Genomic DNA, 20,012 nt, shown 5'->3' with positions numbered 1-20,012 from the left:
GAGAGTACAGAGGTTGCATAGGGACTTCCTGAGGTCTTCATGAAAACTTTAAATGTCACAGCCTGTCTCAGTCATTTCAAAAACAGGAGAGTCCATTGCCAGTGTCTGCAGCTTGTTGCTTTAGGAGAAGCTTCTTAAGTTTGAGTTGGCCTGTTTGGCCAACATTTGCCCAGAGCCTGCTGAGGAGTGGAAGGCTCTGACCCCAAGCCCGGTGGGGTGGTTTGAAGGTTAGGAGCTACAGCAGATTCTTGACGGTATCCAAACCATGCATAGCTCTCAATATTAATCTCCAAATATCACCCTGCTGCTGAGTGAATGACATCCCCCGCTGGCCTGGGGTCTGCCTCCGACTTACACGGAACTTATTTTGCAGAAGACACTTGGGCTTCTTTTGGATAGAACAACCTGGCTTGCTTTTGGTTTAGGTGCTACTTCAAACTGGACAACTGGACCATGGATGCCCTGACCTTGCCTCTGGGAAGGGTGAGATGGAGAGGTGCATATGAGCTACACTGTTGACTAGCTTACACCAGGGTTTTGGCCCTTGTGTTATTTTTTTAAAAATTGTTCTTAAGATTTTTTTTAAGTGACCTTTATTCTCAATGTGGGTCTTAAACTTATGACTCCTGAGATCGGGAGTCACATGCTCTGCTGCCTGGGCCAGCCAGGTGCCCCTTAAGATTTTATTTATTTGGTATGTATGTATGTATGTATGTATTTATTTATTTATTTATTTATTTATTTATTTATTTTTGCCCCTGGGTTATTTTTGATTCCTAAGATTTCATGTTTTAATTTCAATGTGTTTGTAGTTTTTAACGCTATATTAGAGCACATCAAACTAGCATAGGAAACAGCAGTCTTCCCTAAATGCAAAAGGAAGAATTAAGGGGCACTTGGTTGGCTCAGTGGTTAGAGCATGCAACTCTTGATTTTGGGGTCATGAGTTCAAGCCCACTTTGGGCATGGAGCCTGCTTAAACAAAACAAAAACACCCAAACAGGAGCCCCCAAATATAAATGCAAAAGGAAGAATTGAACCAGACCTGTATCATCATCTGAAATTCTCAAAGACAGAATAGTGTTAGTGACTGTGAGACAGCATTGGCATCATTGTGCCAGAAGTCAAGGGAGTCAAGGAAGAAGGGCATCACCGAAAGTAATCACACCTGAGGATAACTCCAAGCATCTTGGGGCCCACAGCCCTGAGGTAGATAGGTACTTGGCCTGTTTTCTTGGAGTTCTGAAGGATGTAGGTTTGGAGTCAGTGGTCCTAAAGCACTGTTTTCTCACTCCCAAATTAAGATTTTTTTCCTTCATAGGCCAGACTTGAAGGTCTAACACTTTGAAGACTCCTTGTATGGGGCATTGAATCCAAACCTCTGACTTGCTACTCAGCAGCGGGTGTTCTCTGATGGAGGTGATTTGGAAGGAGGGAGCCTGCCTCTTCCTGAGTCGCTACAATGTAGGCACTCTATTTGCGGGATAGTTGTGGGGGGTGGGGGGGAGAACTCTTCAATTGCTAAACATGCTAGCTTTGTGCAGTGGCAGTATCGTAGCCAATGAGGTTTATGCAAGGCACAGTTACTGCTAAAAGGGGTAAAAAAAAATATACATAGCTAAACATTTTAGCTTTGATTTTTCTGAAAGGAAATATGCCTATTTTCTTCACAATTTGGAGATTTTTCTTTGGGGCACTTGCTGGCTCCCAGTGAATGCATGATCCCAAAAATGTTTGGAGAAACAGCAAAGTTTCTTTTTATTTATTTTTTTCTTTTTTGGGTAGGTTCCACACCCAATGTCGGGCTCAAGCTCATGACCGGAGATTAAGAGTCACATGCTCTGTAGACTGAGCTTGCCAGAGGCCCTAACAAAGTCAGCTTTAAAAGTTAAGATAGTTTGGGGCGCCTGGCTGACTCAGTTGGTAGAGCAAATGACTCAGGGTCACGGAGTTCAAGCCCCACGTTGGGTGTAGAGTTTACTTAAAAATACAGTAAGGATAAAAAAAAAAAAAAACAGATTGTTTGATGTCCGCTGGCCAAGGCAGAAATAAACTTTTCATAAATTCTTTCAATTTCTGAAATGACATGGTTTGTAAGTCACTGATATTCTTGATCAACGTTTGAAGGAAATAATCTTTTCATCCTTGGACAACTTTACTTCTTTGAGGCTTATCAGAGTTCTGAGTTGTAAGTTATGTGGATAACAATAGTATCTATTCCATAGATCTTTTAAGAAGATTGAGAAGATTACTAAAAAGAGCCTATTAGTGTCTGCCATACATTATGCCCCAATAAATGTTAGCTTGTATTAGTAGCTCGATCAGATGAGCAAGGGTACACAGATAGCTTGCTTCATAGAAATTAGTGCAAGAATTTGGTACTACACCACGGGTTCTGGTATCAGGCTATGAAAACAAACCAAATGAATTTTATTTATTTATTTTATTTATTTGTTTATTTTTGAGACAGAGAGAGAAACAGAGCATGAGCAGGGGAGGGGCAGAGAGAGAGGGAGACACAGAATCTGAGGCAGGCTCCAGGCTCTGAGCTGTCAGCACAGAGCCCGAAGCAGGGCTCGAACTCATGGACTGTGAGATCATGACCTGAGCTGAAGTCGGACGCTCAACCGACTGAGCCACCCAGGTGCCCCTGCAGAACTGTTTTTAAAGAGAGATAGTAATGTGTGCAGGTTGGCACGAAGGGATGGAAGAGAAAGAACAGAGTGGAAGGCAGACCTCAGGTACCATCTAGGCCCGTGCGCTACTTGGCAAGAGAGCAGGCAGTACCGCCATCTTTACTGGGGTGCCCGCTTGTGCGAGTAATCCGTGAGATGCCTCAGAGTATGAAATTATATATGGGCCTGGCATACACTTAGGCACTGATAAATGGTCATAAGATAATTAGAAGTAGATTTAAAAAAAAAAAACAAAAAACTTGTACTAGGGAATTATTTGAAAAAGCAATGTCATGCTATGTTATAGATTCAAAGTCTGGTCAACATTCTGCTGGACATTGTTCTCTCTGGTCCCAGGTCACATCTTACTATTCAGAATCGTTAGCAGGAGACCCTGCAAAATCCAATCATCTGTGCAACACTGTAAGGCTCATTGTATCATGTTTGCAAAAACCAGAAACAAAACATACTGCACATTAAAACAAAAATATCATGTTGTCAAACCCTCATAAGAAAGCTAAATTAACTGGAAGAAACTTTTCTGAAAATTGTACTCATTCTGGTTTTATTCAAATTTATTAAACTTGAGGCTTGAAAAACAGTAAAAAAAAAATATATCTCAATAGACACAGAACAAGCACTTGACAAAATTTAACATGTAAAATGGTACGAACCCTCAGCAAACTAAGAACAGAGGTAATTTCCTTTACCTGATGAAAAGGATATACAAAAAACCCACAGCTAATATAATACGTCATGGTGAAAAACTAATTCCTTTCCCCTAAGATTGGGTAAAAGGAACAATGTGCAACACTGTAAATTATATTTTTATGGCAAATATTCTTACACTTGCCAATGTAAACATAAAAAGTCCCTGACAGTACAATAAGCCAAGAAAAAGAAATAAAAGGCATAATTTTAGAAAATAAGAAATAGAACTGTGTCTATTTGCATAGAGTATGATTGTCTATATACAAGATCATAATGAACCTATATAAAAGATCACAGAACTAATAAATGAATTTATCAAGGTCACAATGTACACGGTCAATATTCAAACATCAGTTGCTTTTCTTTTTTCTATTTTTTATTGGGAGGGAGGAGCAGAGAGACAGGAAGAGATAGAATCTTAAGCAGGCTCCAGGCCCAGCCTGAGGTAAGGCTCAATCCCATGACCACAAGATCGTGACCTGAGCCGAAATCAAGAGTCAGACACTTAACTGACTGAGACACCCAGACGCCCCTCAATTGCTTTTCTAATACCAACAATGAACAACTGAATAAACTTTTTTAAAGCACCATTTATAATAGCACACAAAAATTAAGACATACTGGGTGTAAGTCTAACAAGGAAATACTGATGAAAGAGATCAAAGGTGATCTTAAAAAATAAAGATGTATTTATAGAAGACTTGTCAATTTTTCTCAGATTGATGTGTAGATTGAATGCAGTTCCAATCAAAATTCCAGAAGGATCTTTTGTAGATATTTAAAAACTGAATCTAAAACTTATATTGAGAGGTAAAAAATAGACACAACATGGGGCGCCTGGGTGGCTCAGTCGGTTAGGCATCCGGCTTCGGCTCAGGTCATGATCTCGCAGTCCCTGAGTTCGAGCCCCGCGTCGGGCTCTGTGCTGACAGCTCAGAGCCTGGAGCCTGTTTCGGATTCTGTGCCTCCCTCTCTCTGACCCTCCCCCGTTCATCCTCTGTCTCCCCCTGTCTCAAAAATAAATAAACGTTAAAAAAAAATTTTTTTTAAAAAATAGACACAATTCCGAAAAAGGAAAACAAAGTTGGAAGATATATAATCTAACTTCAAGACCTAATATAAAGCTATACTAATCAAGAAAATGTGGTGTTTGCACCAAAACAAACAAACAGGGTTGCCTGGGTGGCTCAGTTGGTTAAGTGTCCGACTCTTGGTTTTGGCTCAGGTCATGGTCTCACAGTATGTGAGCTCGAGCCCCGTGTTGGGCTCTGTGCTGACAGCACGGAGCCTGCTTGAGATTCTGTCTCACTCTCACTCTGTCCCTCCCCTACTTGCTCTCCCTCAAAATAAAGTTAAAAATTAAAAAAAAATTTAAAAAGACAAATAGATCAATGGAGCAGAATGAACAATCCAGAAAAAGACCCACACATATGTGGATAACTGGTTTTCAACAAAAATGTAAAAGCAATTCAATGGAAAAAGGGTAATGGTATGCTGTTCCATACCTAGTTAACAATTATATCAAACTTATTTTCTCCAAATAATACCCTCAATATGACTTTTTTTTAATATATATTTATTTTTGAGACAGAGAGAGACAGAGCATGAACAGGGGAGGGGCAGAGAGAGAGGGAGACACAGAATCTGAAGCAGCTCCAGGCTCTGAGTTGTCAGCACAGAGCCCGACGCGGGGCTCGAACTCACAGACCAAGATATCATGACCTGGGCCGAAGTCGGCCACTCAACCAACTGAACCACCCAGGCGCCCCCTATGACATTTTAAAACAGTTTTTATTTATTTATTTTTGTGTTTTTCTACATTTTTGAGAGAGAGAGAGTGGGGAGAGGCAGAGAGAGGATCCTAAGCAGGCTCCATGGTGTCCATGCAGAGCCCAATGTGGGACTTGAACTCATGAACCATGAGATCATGACCTGAGCTGGAATTGAGAGTCAGACACTCAACCAATTAGGCCACCCCGGCATCCCAATATGACATGTTTTTGATCGAAAAGCAGGACAATGTTGTAACTTCAGTTTTTGATTTTTTTTTTTATTTTTAAGGCAGATTTTGCTTTAAAAATTTTTTCAATGTTTTTATTTATTTTTTGAGAGAGAGTGTGCATGCATGCCCAAACAGGGGAGGGGCAGAGAGAGAGAGGGAGACATACAATCAGAAGCAGGCTCCAGGCTCTGAGCTGTCAGCACAGAGCCCAATGCAGGGCTCAAACTGGTGACCGAGAGATCATGACCTGAGCTGAAGTCGAGCACTTAACCAGCTGAGCCACCCAGGTGCCCCTTAAGCAAATTTTGCTTTTAAAGATTAGGACTTCTACAGAGTAACATATTAAATGAATAAAATTTCAAAGGAGACATTCTCCAGAGTAGGTAGAAAAGAATGTACTGGTTTTAACAGCAATTATTTTGGAGAGCTATATGCAACACACAATTGTTTAAACAGCTTCAGTCTTTGGAGGAATATAAATCCTGAATTTGAAATGAACAAGCATCACATTTCCTGTTTACTTCCTCTCCACTATTATTCTGCATTATTTTTTGATAAGACATTTTTCTCTACACAATCTTCTCTCTTACTTACTCCACCAAACATTCTTGAATCCAGAAATGCTTTAAAACCAGTGGCTCCCAGGGGCGCCTGGGTGGCTCAGTCGGTTGAGCGTCCGACTTCAGCTCAGGTCACAATCTCACGGTTCGTGAGTTCGAGCCCCGCGTTAGGCTCTGGGGCTGATGGCTCAGAGCCTGGAGCCTGCTTCCGAATCTGTGTCTCCCTCTCTCTCTGCCCCTCCCCCGTCCATGCTCTGTCTCTCTCTCTGTCTCAAAAATAAATAAACATTAAAAAAAAATTTTTTTTAATAAAAAAAAACAAAAAACAAAAAAACCCAGTGGCTCCCAAATGAAAACTGAATTTTTATAGACTCAGCATTCCAGGTTTTAATACTGTTTGTTCTTTTGTGATGGTCTAGAGAGGATTCTAATTTGGTGCTTTTCGGGGTTTTTGAAAAATACATTTTTTTAAACGTTGATTTTTTAATTTATTCTGAGAGAGAGAGAGGGTGGAAGAAAGAATCCCAAGAAAGCTTCATGCTGTCAGTGCAGAGCCTGATGTCACAGACCGTGAGATCACAACCTGAGATGAAATCAAGGGTTGGACGCTTAACCAACTGAGCCATCCAGGTGCCCCCAAAAATGCATACAGTGATAATACATGTTCACTATTGTGCAGGAAAGGACATAAAATTTAAATATGTAATGGTGATGCATCTCAAAGAGTTTTATTATTTTCCTCTTTACACATGTCCATACATAAAAATTGATAAAAGCAGACAATGAAAGGTGGGTGCTCCTCTCTGTTATTACTGCTACTGAAATAAGCTGAATTTATCTGACTCTTACAGAAATGAAAACTAAAAGACATTTTTTAAAAAGCAGAGGTATATTAGATATAGGTCTGATTTATTTACCAAGTTGTTAAACAATGTTAATACTATTTCCCTGTGAAATGTTCAGATACAATCCAATCACATTTAATGTTATCACTAGCCCTTGAAATTCTGATTAGCCAAGGACCTTCAACTATCAATAGCTGCAAAAGTTAATTATAATCCAATTTATCTAAATCTTATAGATTCTTCCCCTTTCCCTAAATCATCAACTCTTCAGTCAGTTGAGATAGCATGTGAAAAGCACTTAGCACAGGATTAGGTCTTTAGTAAGTGCTCAGTATTAGGTATTATCATTACCAAGCAAGTATCTCTGGGGAAGAGAAGAACACAGTAGGCAAGTAAATAAGATACTTATCTGACACTTCAAAATGATCACCTTAAACCTATTTACTGAAACCTCTCAGTAGGAGATCACCAAAATACATTGACAAAATAAGCCAAGGATAAAAAGGTTAACATTTCTTTCTTAGTAAAGTTGCTACCATAACTTTTTGCTAATATTTCAACATTTCTATAAACAAATAGCAAAAATGTAGGGGTTCTGGCTCATTAGCATCATGTTTTACCCCTTTCTCTCCTGAAATGTGAGTTTGTTATCTTGAAAAATAATCACCAATAGTTCTATTATTATTGAAATATGACTGGACCCAAAAGAAAGAGTACATTTATTTGCTATAAAATAAGAAGCAATTTAGCCTCCAATGAATATAATGGTTATAGATACCCTGCGAGGTGGAACAAAGGTATATAAATTGCAGATCGAAACAATAAAGACATAACTACCATTATGAGGGACATGGCCAATTATATTCACAAATGCTGGGAAAAAGCAAAGTATTTTTTCTGGGAGGGGAAAAAAATAGCAACAACAGTAGCAAAAACAGCAAAAATGTGACTATTCTTAAGGCTGATGTTAATTGGTCCAGCTGGACAAAGCAAAAGTAGACTTCTAAACTTTCAGAAATCTCCCATATAGGTCAGTGCCTAATTGTATTCTCACATTAAACATCAATGCAAACACTCTGCATGCCACCTACCTGGTTAAGGAATTAAAAAAAAATTAGTTGTTATCCTGTACTTGTAAAACAGGCCCTTAAAAAATCCGTTTCAGTGGCAAAGTAATGTACATATTTATCATTTATCTAGATCCTATAATTTCTCTTCTGGATTAATTTAGATTATCAGAGCAGAACACCCAGTACTTAATTTTAGTTCCCCGAAGAAAAGCCTTGTAGTCTTTTCTCCAAATCAACAAAATAATTACATTTAAGTTTAGTTCCTGAAAAAGTTTGTCTAAGTACAATTAACCTAGTTAAAAAATGAGAGCTATATGACACACTTTTCTTTTTTGCTTTAATGATCAGAAAGCTTTGAAATTAATTCAGGGCCCAATTGTAAGGATTAGCTTGTATCAAGAATAACTTCCCTAAGTGGTCTTATCAATTTTTACTTTATATTCAAATTGCACATACCTCAAATTCCTGTAGAACAATTCGGTAAATAAATGCTAAATAAGTCCACATATATGTCAGGATCATTTGTTGAGCAGTAAAGAAATGTATTCACCAGAGTTTTAAATTGTGGAATAATTAAATACTACACCCAAAAAATTTAAGAATAACTCATCTTCATACGTAGCGGTTATTTGAAGGGAATTTTAAAAAATTCACATGCCTCTGCCATTTTTACTTTAAATTAAGTACTATTACATCACTTGCTTTTTCAGTAGTAAACTAACAACCGATCAAAAGTCTTGTAACACAGAACCGAACATTTCTCCTGATGGTTTACCTGTGCTATTCTTAATATGCCAAAACCTCCAAGAAGACTGGCCCAGTGATAGAAGGTGCATGGTAATGTGAACTAGGAGGTAACATGAATCATAGTTGTCCTTACACTGGGTCAGGCTGAAGTTTTTGGTTTTGGGGAGATAAGACTTGGAGGAAAGGTGAAGATGGGTGAGGCTGCAGTGTTCTTCCAGCCCAATGTCCATGGGATTTATCTACTAACTGGGAGATTCCAGGAACAATGGCCACTATCTTGAAAGTCCCTGTCAGCCCAGGACTCAGAAATGTATCCATATCAGTTGAGCTGGTCCCACACCCAGGAGGGACTAAGAATTTGGTACACTTGAGTCCATCACCACCACCAACCCACCATTGTACCTTTCATTAACCTGCAATAACAAAACCCTGTAATTTTACGGGAATCAACAGTTTGGACTTCACTTATTCATGGTAGGGCTTTGCTCTATTTGCTAAAAATTGATTAAAAATTAAGCAAAAGTCATTAGGGTTTTTGATTGTTTACTATAGCCTCCAATATGCCGTCAATTTAATATTACTAGAAGGAAGCGATTATTCATATTTAATTTAGCTAATTAATAATTTAAGTACATTTTTTCCAATACGATAAAAGTTTACTAGCTATAATTGTTTAAAAGACGCACAGATAAATAAATCTACTGATTAATAGAGATCATTTGTGAGAAAAATATTTTCCTTACATTATGATGATCCCGTTATCGATGGAAAATGAGTCTGAAGGTAACCCAGCAATATTCCAGGCTCGAATTGTCACTGCTTCTCCCAGGATACCCATAAGAGAATAATCATCAGAGCAGGGAATATCATTGTTTTTGCACAAATTTGTCCACTCCTTCGTTTGGTTCTTTAAGACATACACAAGAGATACAAAAATGAGGCTGGAGGTTACCAAATGAATACTTTGTCAACTCCTTGATTATGTTTTATTCCCTGAGTCAACAAACCATTGTTGAAACTGCATCTCAAAAATAATTTATCAGATTTTTCAAATAAAATTATTATTTAGAAGGTCCACTATACATTCAAATGAAAATTAACTATATCCAATGTTAATTTTAGGTAGATCACTTAATAGTGAAGTTGACGTCAGAATGCTGTATCCGAAAAAAACAATTGCCAATTATTATTCTAAAGCTTCACTCGACAAAGTAGTTGGAGACCATCATCTTTCTATGTATTTTCTTTAAATTACAAATAACCAGCAAGCCTTAGTATTATGGCATAAATCTAATTTGAACTGGTAGGGGACTAAAAAATGAAAACCTTTTTTTCTGGCTCTCACATGCCTGGGGAAAGGGACCATGGCAGGACTATCAGGCACCAACAATGTGTACCAGGATACATATTGAAGTCTGGGATATCCCACCTAGGGCATAGTTTGCTAGGCTACTCAGGAACCAAAAGGGTACTTTAAGTCCGGGTTCACACTCAGAAAGTTAGAAGTCAAGGTCCAATCTGAGGTTACGTGTAAGAGTTCAGAAACAGTGCAAGGCATGACCAGAGAAAAAAATGGGTTAGGAAGAGACGTGGGGAAGAGGCACAGACACACGAGGTGTTGGTACGAGCCCACAGGCGGATGAGATGCTGTGTGTGGAGGGGTGCTGGTAGAGGGGGCATGGTGGGCACCACCATCGCTCTTGGCCTCCTGCTGAGCAGGGTCCCCCAACATTCCTTTAGGTTTGCACATGAAAGGTCATGACAGGTTAGGGGGAGTTGATGACTTTTATGACCTTGATCAATCAGTTAGTTTGTAGAATGCCCCAAAGTTGGGTCTCTGTGATGTTCTCTCATGATTCAGTTCAGGTTACACATCTTTGGCAACAGTATCATAGAAAATGTAGTCGTATTCTTCTCATTGCACTCAATCAGTGGTACAAGATTTCAGACTGTTCATTTATTGATGATAGTGATTTTTATCACTTGATTCAGGTGTTGCCTGCCAGGCTTCTGCCTCATAATTGTATGATCTTAGGTATAATTAAATCTTCTTTGCGTGGTGGGACACACGACACTCAGATAGATGAAAGGCAGAACTCTTTGTTACTTACACTGCCAAATGGGAGAAAGCTGCCACACCAGAAGTTGCCCCCAGATACAGGGTAACAGCAAGGTGAAACTGTAGGAGGCAGTTATATATGCAAGCATATGTGATAGGGTTAGCTATATTGCCTGGGCTTCCTAGGGACTGGGTAGTTTGAGTAATTCCTCAGGTACAGTGATGAAGGATCTTCAGGTGTTACGTATCTGAGGTCTGCTGGAAGCTGGGTGCCTATGATAAGCTGCAGTATTAGAGCCCGATACAGGAAATGGTTGCGGTGAGGGCTGAGCAAACTACCCACACAAAGGAATTCAGAGTTTTTATTATGAATCAAAACCGAGTTAAGGCAGTACTTGTCTAATATTGGATTACAGCCTCTGCATTGCTTTTTTCCCCTTTCCCTTTGTAATTAATAACATTTTGTGGGCAGATACTCACAGCTGAATATATCTAGGTTTTGTCAGGCACTCATTCTTTTAAATTTATTAATTTATGTCAGTATAGATCGACCTTTTTCTATTATCTTGGTCTCTTTCCTAAAAATATCACTGACCTATAACATGATATTAGTTTCAAGTGTACAAGACGATTCACTCTTTGTGTGACAACTCATCACAGTAAGTTGTCAACATCCATCACCATAGTTACAAAAATGTTTTACTTGGGATGAGAACTTTGAAGATCTACTCTTGCAGCAACTTTCAAATATATAATACATCATTATTAACTGTAGTCACCATGCTGTACATTAAATCCCAGGACTTATTTATTTTCTAATTATCAGTCTGTACCTTTTGAACCTCTTCACTCATTTTGCCCACATCTTTTATTCAATGAGTTATGTTACTATCAGTATTTATTGCTGATGTGGTCAGTGGAAGTAACTTTAAACTACATTTTATGTTCCTTTAACACGTCCCTATCATTCTTTGGGCACTTCCTTACTTTGCTTTAAAAGGATACTATCCTATAATCGAGCCCAAAGATGATCTTCCTATTTTCAGTTCAGCTGATTAGCAACCTTAATAACAAAGTCCCTTTGCCACGTAATGCCACATATTTGTAGGTGTGACACTGCAGGGCAAACAATGGGGGGCAAAAATCTCACCTCTTAGGAGCACTTAAACACTATCATCTGGCTTTCTGTTTGGGTTGGCTGTTGTTCCCAGGAACAAGTGGTGTGGCTGTGTAGGGAGGAGGGGTATCAAGCATTTCCGGTTTGAATTTGGCCTTCTTATACACCGTTCCTACTGGCCTGTTTTGATCTCTTTGTTGTCAGGCTGTGGGGCAGCCTGTAGACTTTGAGGGAAGATCTGAAGGCTTCGTCAAATATAGCTTGATGCTGGTCTTGGCAGACTACTCAGTGATATGGGAAAGCAGTAGCGAAGGCAATAGTTACTGTTCATCGTTGACAGGTATGGTACGTTACCCTAATTCTGGGTTAGAAATTGAAGTGGCCCAGTTACATATCTAAGGGGGCATAGCGGCCGAGAAGAGCTGAAATGAACACGAGGTGTTCTGAACAAGCACCTCTACATAGAAGCCAAGAGCCTTGCCTAATACTCCGGTGGTACACTAGATAGTAGAAATTTAAAAAGTGGCCATCAGGAGTGTCATCTTGGAGAAAACAGCCACCACCACCACCACAACAGTTTTGACTTTAACCGTTGGCCGGAAAAGTGAAAAAGTTCGAATTAATTCAACTCTAGGCCTTATAGCACCACAGGATTCTGTTTTACAGATTGGCATGGGCACAGCAGCTGAAGTACTGCGGGCCCCATTATCCTAGAAGAATTGGAGTTGTCTATGTTTTATTTATAGAGAGAACCAGAAATTTTACAAAGGGGTTGATGAATAATTAACAACCACTCAGATGAAGCTTGGAGGGAGGGGATCCAGCTATTTATGGAGGGCTCTTGGTATCCAGAGGTTTTGATGCAAGAGAAGAACCAAAATTGTTGTGAAGGCTTTTTTGTCTCAGCTGGGTTTCCCAGAAGCAAACTCTGAAATGAAGATTTATGTGAAGTGATTTATTAAGGAAAGGATGTGAGGGGAAGCAGTAAAAGGACTGGGGAGCAGCTAGTAGAAGGTGAGGGATCAGCCAGCACTGTGCTGCAGGTGGCTTCAGCTGGTCCCACAGGGAGTGTGAGTTACTACTTAGAGTTGTTCCAACCGGCAGGAAGGGACACAGACTCTCATGCTCCCACTCCTGTCAGTCATTCATCCAGGCCTGCCCTCGAGGGAAATAAATCTCAGCAATTCTGGCTCTCCTCGCCCTGGGCAAAGTGAATTCTAAGAACCCAAGGGAAGTTTGCCAAAAAAGAGCCACAGGCGCTGGTTGTTGGACACGGAAGCTCAGGAAGCCAGGAGGGCATCTGGGCAGACAACGAGTTGCCACAGTCACCTTCTGCTTACTACTGAATGGGAAACTTCCGATGGAGTGTGATCTGCCAGCTGCCCTGACCCACGAGAGGATCAGAGCAGGACAGAATGAATTCATAGGAAGGAACTGAGACATCAGCGACTCATTAAAAAAAGTGAAAGTCTAGGTTGCTATAGAGAAGGGGGAAGAGAGGAGGCAGAATCCACCAAAGTGGTGGAAATTTGAAGCAGAAAACACAGTATTTGCCTCTTTCTTTCTTTTCTTTTCTTTTCTTTTCTTTTCTTTTCTTTCTTTCTTTCTTTCTTTCTTTCTTTCTTTCTTTCTTTCTTTCTTTCTTTTCTTTCTTTCTTTCTTTCTTTCTTTCTTTCTTTCTTTCTTTCTTTCTTTCTTTCTTTCTTTCTTTCTTTCTTTCTTTATGTTTATATACTTTGAGAGAGAGCATGTAGGTGTGCGTAAACAGGGGAGAAGCAGAGAGAGAGGAGAGAGAATCCCAAGCAGGCTCCACACTGTCAGCACAGAGCACAAAGTGGGGCTTGATCTCATGAACCCGTAAGATCATGACCTCAACACAAGTCAACAGTCAGATGCTTAAAGACGCTTTACTGACAGAGCCACCCAGGCGTCCCTTGGTATTTGTTTTCCAAGGAAAGAATCTATTTGGTTCTAAGCCAGCTTGCCTTTTCCTCCCCTAAACTTTCAGTCTCTGAAGTGATTTTTGAAATGATCCATTACTGAAACTCATAGGGAGAAGGTGATTACACACACACACACACACACACACACACACAGATGTAAAAAATCCTGGTATCTTTATAGTTGTTTAGGAACTAAAATTTTATCATCAGGGTCTACCATTTCATGTTACCTTTTGGAGTCAATCTTTTTGTTTCTAAAACAATTTGATTTCAGAAGAATATTTGATATAGCATCTTCTGGCTATCAAGCCAATTTATAGAATAACTAAGATACACAACTACAAATCACTTGGAAACATTTCACTCCCCATACTTACCAAAAAAACAAAAAGCAAGCAAACAAAATCCTCTAAGATGAGATTAGTGCTGGCTATAATGGGAGGGTCAGGAAGAGACCTTAGAAATCAACTAGTATTCTTTACCTGTCGATAGTTAGATGTAAAGGCGCCAAGGTAAGCGACAACTCCTGAGGAAATGAGGATATCACCTGTCAGGTTGATGTACAACTGGCCCAGCTCCAGAGCTGTAAGGCTCCATCGCGTTTTCTCACCCCCAAGGCCTCCAATCAACTGCTCGGCTCGGTCTAGCTTTTTGCTGCACAAGTCAACCTTAAAAGAAAAAAAAAAAGTCAGCTTTTCTCAACATCCACAAGTAAAATAAATTGAAAATTCTGCAAGATTTTGCCCTCGGAGGCAAATTATTTTTTTATTTACAAACTTTCATCTGGAATTTTTTTAACTCTTTAAAAAAATGTGAGCTATGTCACTTTCCAGCTACGTCAAGACTGAAAAACTCCATGACATGTTTTAAAATTTTCATAATAAAGTATGTACAATAAGCATGTATAATAAAGTGTATACAGTTTATGAAATTCATAATGGATATTCATCATGTAGTGCAAGAATATCTCTATTTTCTCATTTTTAAAATGTTTATTCATTTTTTGAGAGAGAGAGAGAGAGAGAGAGAGAGCGTGAGCGGGGGAGGGCAGAGAGAGAGAGAGAGGGAGACATAGATTCTGAAGCAGGCTCTGCAGATCTCAGACTCACAGACCATGAGATCATGACCTGAGCCGAAGTCGGACACTTAACCTACTGAGCCACCCAGGCACTCCAAGAATGGCTCTATTTAAGGAAATGATCTACAGCAGGAGATACTGCAATTTAGTTAAGTAATAAAGAACTTTCTCGCGAGTATGTTCTTCCTCAATTTTAAATACTCTAAATGTATTTTGTTTCAAATATCCCATCAAAATCTTCTCCTCATCTAACTTATGGCTGACTTAATGATAATTCTGTTTAACTTTTTTAAGTTTATTCATTTTGAGAGAGAGTGAGCACGCACGTGCCTGCACAAGTGGGGGAGGGGCAGAGAAAAGGAGAGACAGAATCCTGAGCAGGTTCTGCTCCATCACTGCAGAACCCTAAGCGGGGCTCAAACTCACAATCTGTGAAATCATGACCTGAGCCGAGATGGAGAGTTCAATGTTCAACCAACTGCACCACTCAGGCACACCAACTTAATCATGATTTTAAAGGTTAAATGTTTAAAAGTAGTAATAATTTATGCTTACTTGCAAAGCATAATTTTCAAGTTGTTAAATTGTGTCAACCTTGTCACACACTTGCAATTAACCTTCAATTAGGACATCAATCAATAGCTGAGAGCCTACTTTGTGCAGAAGACTGTCAACCAAATTTGATTATATGTAATTGAGCAATGTGATTAAAAAAAGAAAAAGGATAATTATGACGGTGGAAAACTTGGAGAAAAGCCATTTCAACCCATGCAATGGCAATATTCCAGTAGAATGCCTGAATTATTTTAGTTTAATTTTAAATGACTTAGCATCATTATTCTTGGATAAAAACAAAACTAAGTAAAAGTTAGCTTAAGGTTCAAAATAAAATGAATGACATGAAGAGAAGTAGTAAACAGCTGATAAAAGCAGAGGCTTGTAGATTATTGTGGAGTAAGAATTTCGCTTATACTTTTTCCTAATGCATTAAAAAATTTTGTTTTAAATATTTATTTGACAGAGAGATAGAGAGAGAGGGAGGGAGGGGGAAGGGACAGAGAGAGAGGGGGACAGTGGATCTGAAGTGGGCTCTGTGCTGACATCAGTGAGTCTGATGTGGGGTTCGAACTCTTGAACCATGATATCCTGACCTGAGCTGAAGTGGGACACTGAGCCACCCAGACATCCCTCCTAATGCTATTAATATTGATATTAAAGGGGCACCTGGGTGGCTCAGTCAGTTGGGCATCCGACTTTGGCTCAGGTCATGATTTTGCGGTTTGTGGGTTCGAGCCCCGCATCTGGCTCTGTGCTGACAGCTTGGAGCCTGGAGCCTGCTTCAGATTCTGGGTCTCCCTCTCTATCTGCCCCTCCTCCGCTTGTGCTCTGTCTCTCTGTCTCTCGAAAATGAATAAATGTAAAAAAAAAAAAAAGTTAGGGGCACCTGGGTGGCTCAGTCGGTTAAGCGTCCGACTTCAAAAATAAATAAACGTTAAAAAAAATTAAAAAAATTTAAAAAATTAAAATAAAAAGTTAAAAAAATATTGATATTAAATAAATGCTTTTAGACCAAAAGATATAAACTACTAAATTAGTTTATCTAAAGGTAAGTTTAAAAAAGCAAATGGTATGTAATTGGTAAAAATTTTGGTACTTCCTAAATTTAAATCCTTTCTCTTTTAATTTTTCTTCTTTTAATATCTTCTGTCTTCCTAGTTTCCTTCTTCATTCTTTTTCCAATAATGTTTATAATCAACTGAATCATGTCTCAGATTACAATAAGTTACCATCAGAAATTACTAAGTGAAAATATTTTAACTAAAATTTTTCCTCTAAAAGCAGATTTTTGGTCCATATATAAGTATATGTTCATTTTACATGACCATGATTTCTAACATTTTATCATGAAAGATAAAAGTTTCAAACATATAGCAGAATTGACAATGTTTATAGTAAACTATATACCCACGTATTTTATTATTTAAACTAAATCTGACCACTTGGAAATCATGCCCTCTCATAAGTAATATTTCTAAAGATTAGCACAATGTCATATATTTGTACAAATATGGAATTTGTGGTTATATCCTATAGGAAGAAACAGTCTGCTACTGTGGTAAAGACCAGAGCTATTAGAGTCAGACTGTCTTCGTTCAGATTTTAGCCTTAATGCCTGGAAGCTGGGTTGACCACAGGCAAATTGTTTAACTTTCTGTGCTTTAGTTTCTTCAAAATGATACAAAAAACTACCTCCTTCAGAAGGCTGTTTTGAGAATAAATGAGATAGTACATACTGCTCCCAAAACAGTAGTGACTTGCACTTAGTAAGCACTCAATAAACATTGACTGTTATAAAATACCTTGACTTCTTTTTCCTGGAACGTAATCAGATTTGAGCAGTTGTTTGTTATAAACATTATCACCAAGGCAGAGCAATCTTTTTAGTCTTAGAATCATTTTCAGTGAACATAGTATGGTTCTTGGTATTGAGTTCTAATCTCAGCTGTGCCATTAACTCTTACACAGCCTAAGTCACTTAATTTTTTGGTTCTCCGTTTCCTGATCTATAACATGGAGAATTATTTTAAAATTTCAAAACCGTTATTAGCTTACGGGTCATGCAGAAACAGGTAATGGTGGATTTGGCCTGTGGGCCATAATTTGCCAATGGCAACTTCCCCAACCCGGAAGAAAACAGGATTGTTGCTGTTATTTGCTACAAGAAACATCATGCTTATTAAAGTAATGAAGATTTTCCCATATTTGTCTATATTATCACATACCTGGTTTTCCAAATCTGCCTTCTTTTGTTTGTTTAGTTCCAGTGTATCCTGAAGCTTGGCCAGCTTGTCCTGAACTTCCTGTAGGGCTGCCTGCTTCTTTCTAAGACCATCCATCGCAATTTTAAGCTCCCCTTCAGCTGCAGCCAGTTTTATCTTTTTGGGAGCTACTATTTTTGCCACTCTGCAAAAAGGAAAATTAGAAAATCAGATATACATTTTATACTGTAGTGCACTTCCTATCACTGAATTTGCTTTTCTATCCTTACCAAACCTCAGAACATATCTTTATGCAAAACTGACACTGATTCCTACAGTCTAGATTTCATCTAAGAATCAAACCTGACCCCAGCACTTAAGAAAATGATGATTAAAACGGATACCAAATATGCATAACATTTTCAAATAAGTAATTTTTTTACTCACGGTAAAATATTAGATTATTGACAGTATGAATATTGGTGATTTTACAAAAGGAGAACCGTGTATTCGTGCAAAATATGACAGTGCTTGCAGAAAACATTCTGATTCGTTAGGGCTTAATTTGTAGAAGAGGGTGAGGTGTTTTATCTATGTCATTTTGCTTTTTAAACATTTTCAGAATATACCTTTAACTAAAACCAGCCGTCTTATAAATATGTAGGTTGTAACAGCAGGGAAAATATAAGAAAAAGAATGGATCTAAATTATCGTCTATTGGGAAAATGGAGTCAGTGGTGGTAGCTTTCTAAATAAATGTCAAAATATTAAATTAAACTTCATCATTAACATATCATGATCCAAAATATATGCAGTGTGTAATATATATGCACAATTATTCAAACGGTGTAGGAGTTTGAAAGACTTCCTGTAACTGTTGCTCTTTGAAGAATAAACCAGTAATTTCTGTTTTGTAAAAGATATATATATATATATATATATATATATATATATATATATATATTCTCACACAATCATCAAAAAAAGGCTCCTTGTCTCACAAAGAATATATATTATGCTAGTGGTTTCCAAAATGTGGTCCAAGGCATGCTTCATCCCCTTCAGGGAGTCCATGAGATCCTCTAGTGTCCAACTAAAACGTCTGTGTTTAGGCTGTATTTTCTTCATATACTTCAATTGAAACAATATATTGCAACAGATTGAAGAAACAGATTGGCGTGTCCAGCTGTCTTCTATTGGACACATATCAAAGAGATTTACAAAACTATAAAACACCACTACTGTTTTCATAATTTTTTGTGTGAAAAATGTGGATTAAAAAAATAAGTTACTTATGTAACATGTAATGTTTTTATGAATTAATAGTTGTTCAAATTTCTCCATTTCAACTTCTAATATGGTAGATAAGCAAAAGGGTTTGGTGTCTTCAAGAATTTTTAAGAGTATAAAGGGTTCCTGAGTCCAAAAAGTTTCAGCACACTCTATTATACCATATAATTGGTACAGTCTCGCCTCCAGTAGATATGTACACATACAGCAGGTATTAGATGTGATTTTCCAAGGAGCCTCTCACCTATATAGCTTTTAAGTTTTATATTCTCTAAATGACCAAATGGGAAAATAAAACATAGCAGGGTTTTGTGGGTTTTTTTTTAATGCTTTTTTCTTAATGTTTTTACTTATTTTTGAGACAGAGAGAGACAGAGCATGAGCAGGGAAGGGGCAGAGAGAGAGGGAGACACAGAATCGGAAGCAGGCTCCAGGCTCTGAGCCATCAGCACAGAGCCCGATGCGGGGCTCGAACTCACAGACTGTGAGATCATGACCTGAGCTGAAGTCGGACGCTCAACCGACTGAGACACCCAGGAGCCCCTGTGGGGTTTTTTTCAGTCAGTACTTACTTATCATATGAATCCATTGCTATGACCCATTTGCACAGACCTTCAGCTGCCGTTGAAGCATTTCTAATCTTTTCTGGAACAAAATCTGGGTTTGGAATATAATGTTTTCTTATGATATTCATATAAGCTGCTGGAATGTTGTCCTTGTCATATTCATGAAGTGACTGTAGAAATCGGATGTCACCAAGAAGTCTCTTAGCTGGACCCCAGAAATCTTCTATTTTTTTTCCTGAGCCTGTTGGGTCAGGGATTTTGTCAGCTTTGATGCCTTTCAAGATGCATATAGCTTCCATAACAAGCTTGACACCAGCAGGAGGACTCTTCATGGATTTTACCACTGTAATGTCCTTGAAATAACAACATGCTAAGTATGAGGAAAGAATTGTTTATGCATGACTTATAATCGGCTCCTATTTTCAAACTAAACCATAAGATACAGAAACTCATTCTGTTCATTGTGTAGAAATGGTGGCAGTGATAGAATTGTGCCAAAAAGCATTGAGAAGTGTGTCCCAAAGTTAAAAATGAAAAAGTGGAAAGATACCTTAATGTGAGATTACTTATGACATAAAGTCTACTTCAAA

General features: G+C 38.5%; 1 protein-coding gene across 3 annotated transcripts in view; it reads right to left on the bottom strand.

Annotated features, from left to right (window-relative positions):
* The window catches only part of DNAH7 (dynein axonemal heavy chain 7), a 265,127-nt gene that overhangs the window by 89,982 nt on the left and 155,133 nt on the right, over nucleotides 1-20,012 (bottom strand). For all 3 annotated transcript variants that reach the window (XM_058710674.1, XM_058710688.1, XM_058710679.1), the window contains 4 exons: nucleotides 19,429-19,775; nucleotides 17,591-17,771; nucleotides 14,212-14,397; nucleotides 9,354-9,517 (listed from right to left, as the gene is read on the bottom strand). In XM_058710674.1, coding sequence (XP_058566657.1) covers nucleotides 9,354-9,517; nucleotides 14,212-14,397; nucleotides 17,591-17,771; nucleotides 19,429-19,775 — 878 coding nt within the window. The remainder of the gene's footprint in view (nucleotides 1-9,353; nucleotides 9,518-14,211; nucleotides 14,398-17,590; nucleotides 17,772-19,428; nucleotides 19,776-20,012) is intronic.

The sequence above is a fragment of the Neofelis nebulosa genome, chromosome 2, assembly GCF_028018385.1.
Source record: "Neofelis nebulosa isolate mNeoNeb1 chromosome 2, mNeoNeb1.pri, whole genome shotgun sequence".
Lineage (NCBI taxonomy): Eukaryota > Metazoa > Chordata > Mammalia > Carnivora > Felidae > Neofelis > Neofelis nebulosa.
The sequence above is the reverse complement of the archived record's forward strand: the minus strand, read 5'-3'. Positions and strand labels throughout refer to the sequence as shown.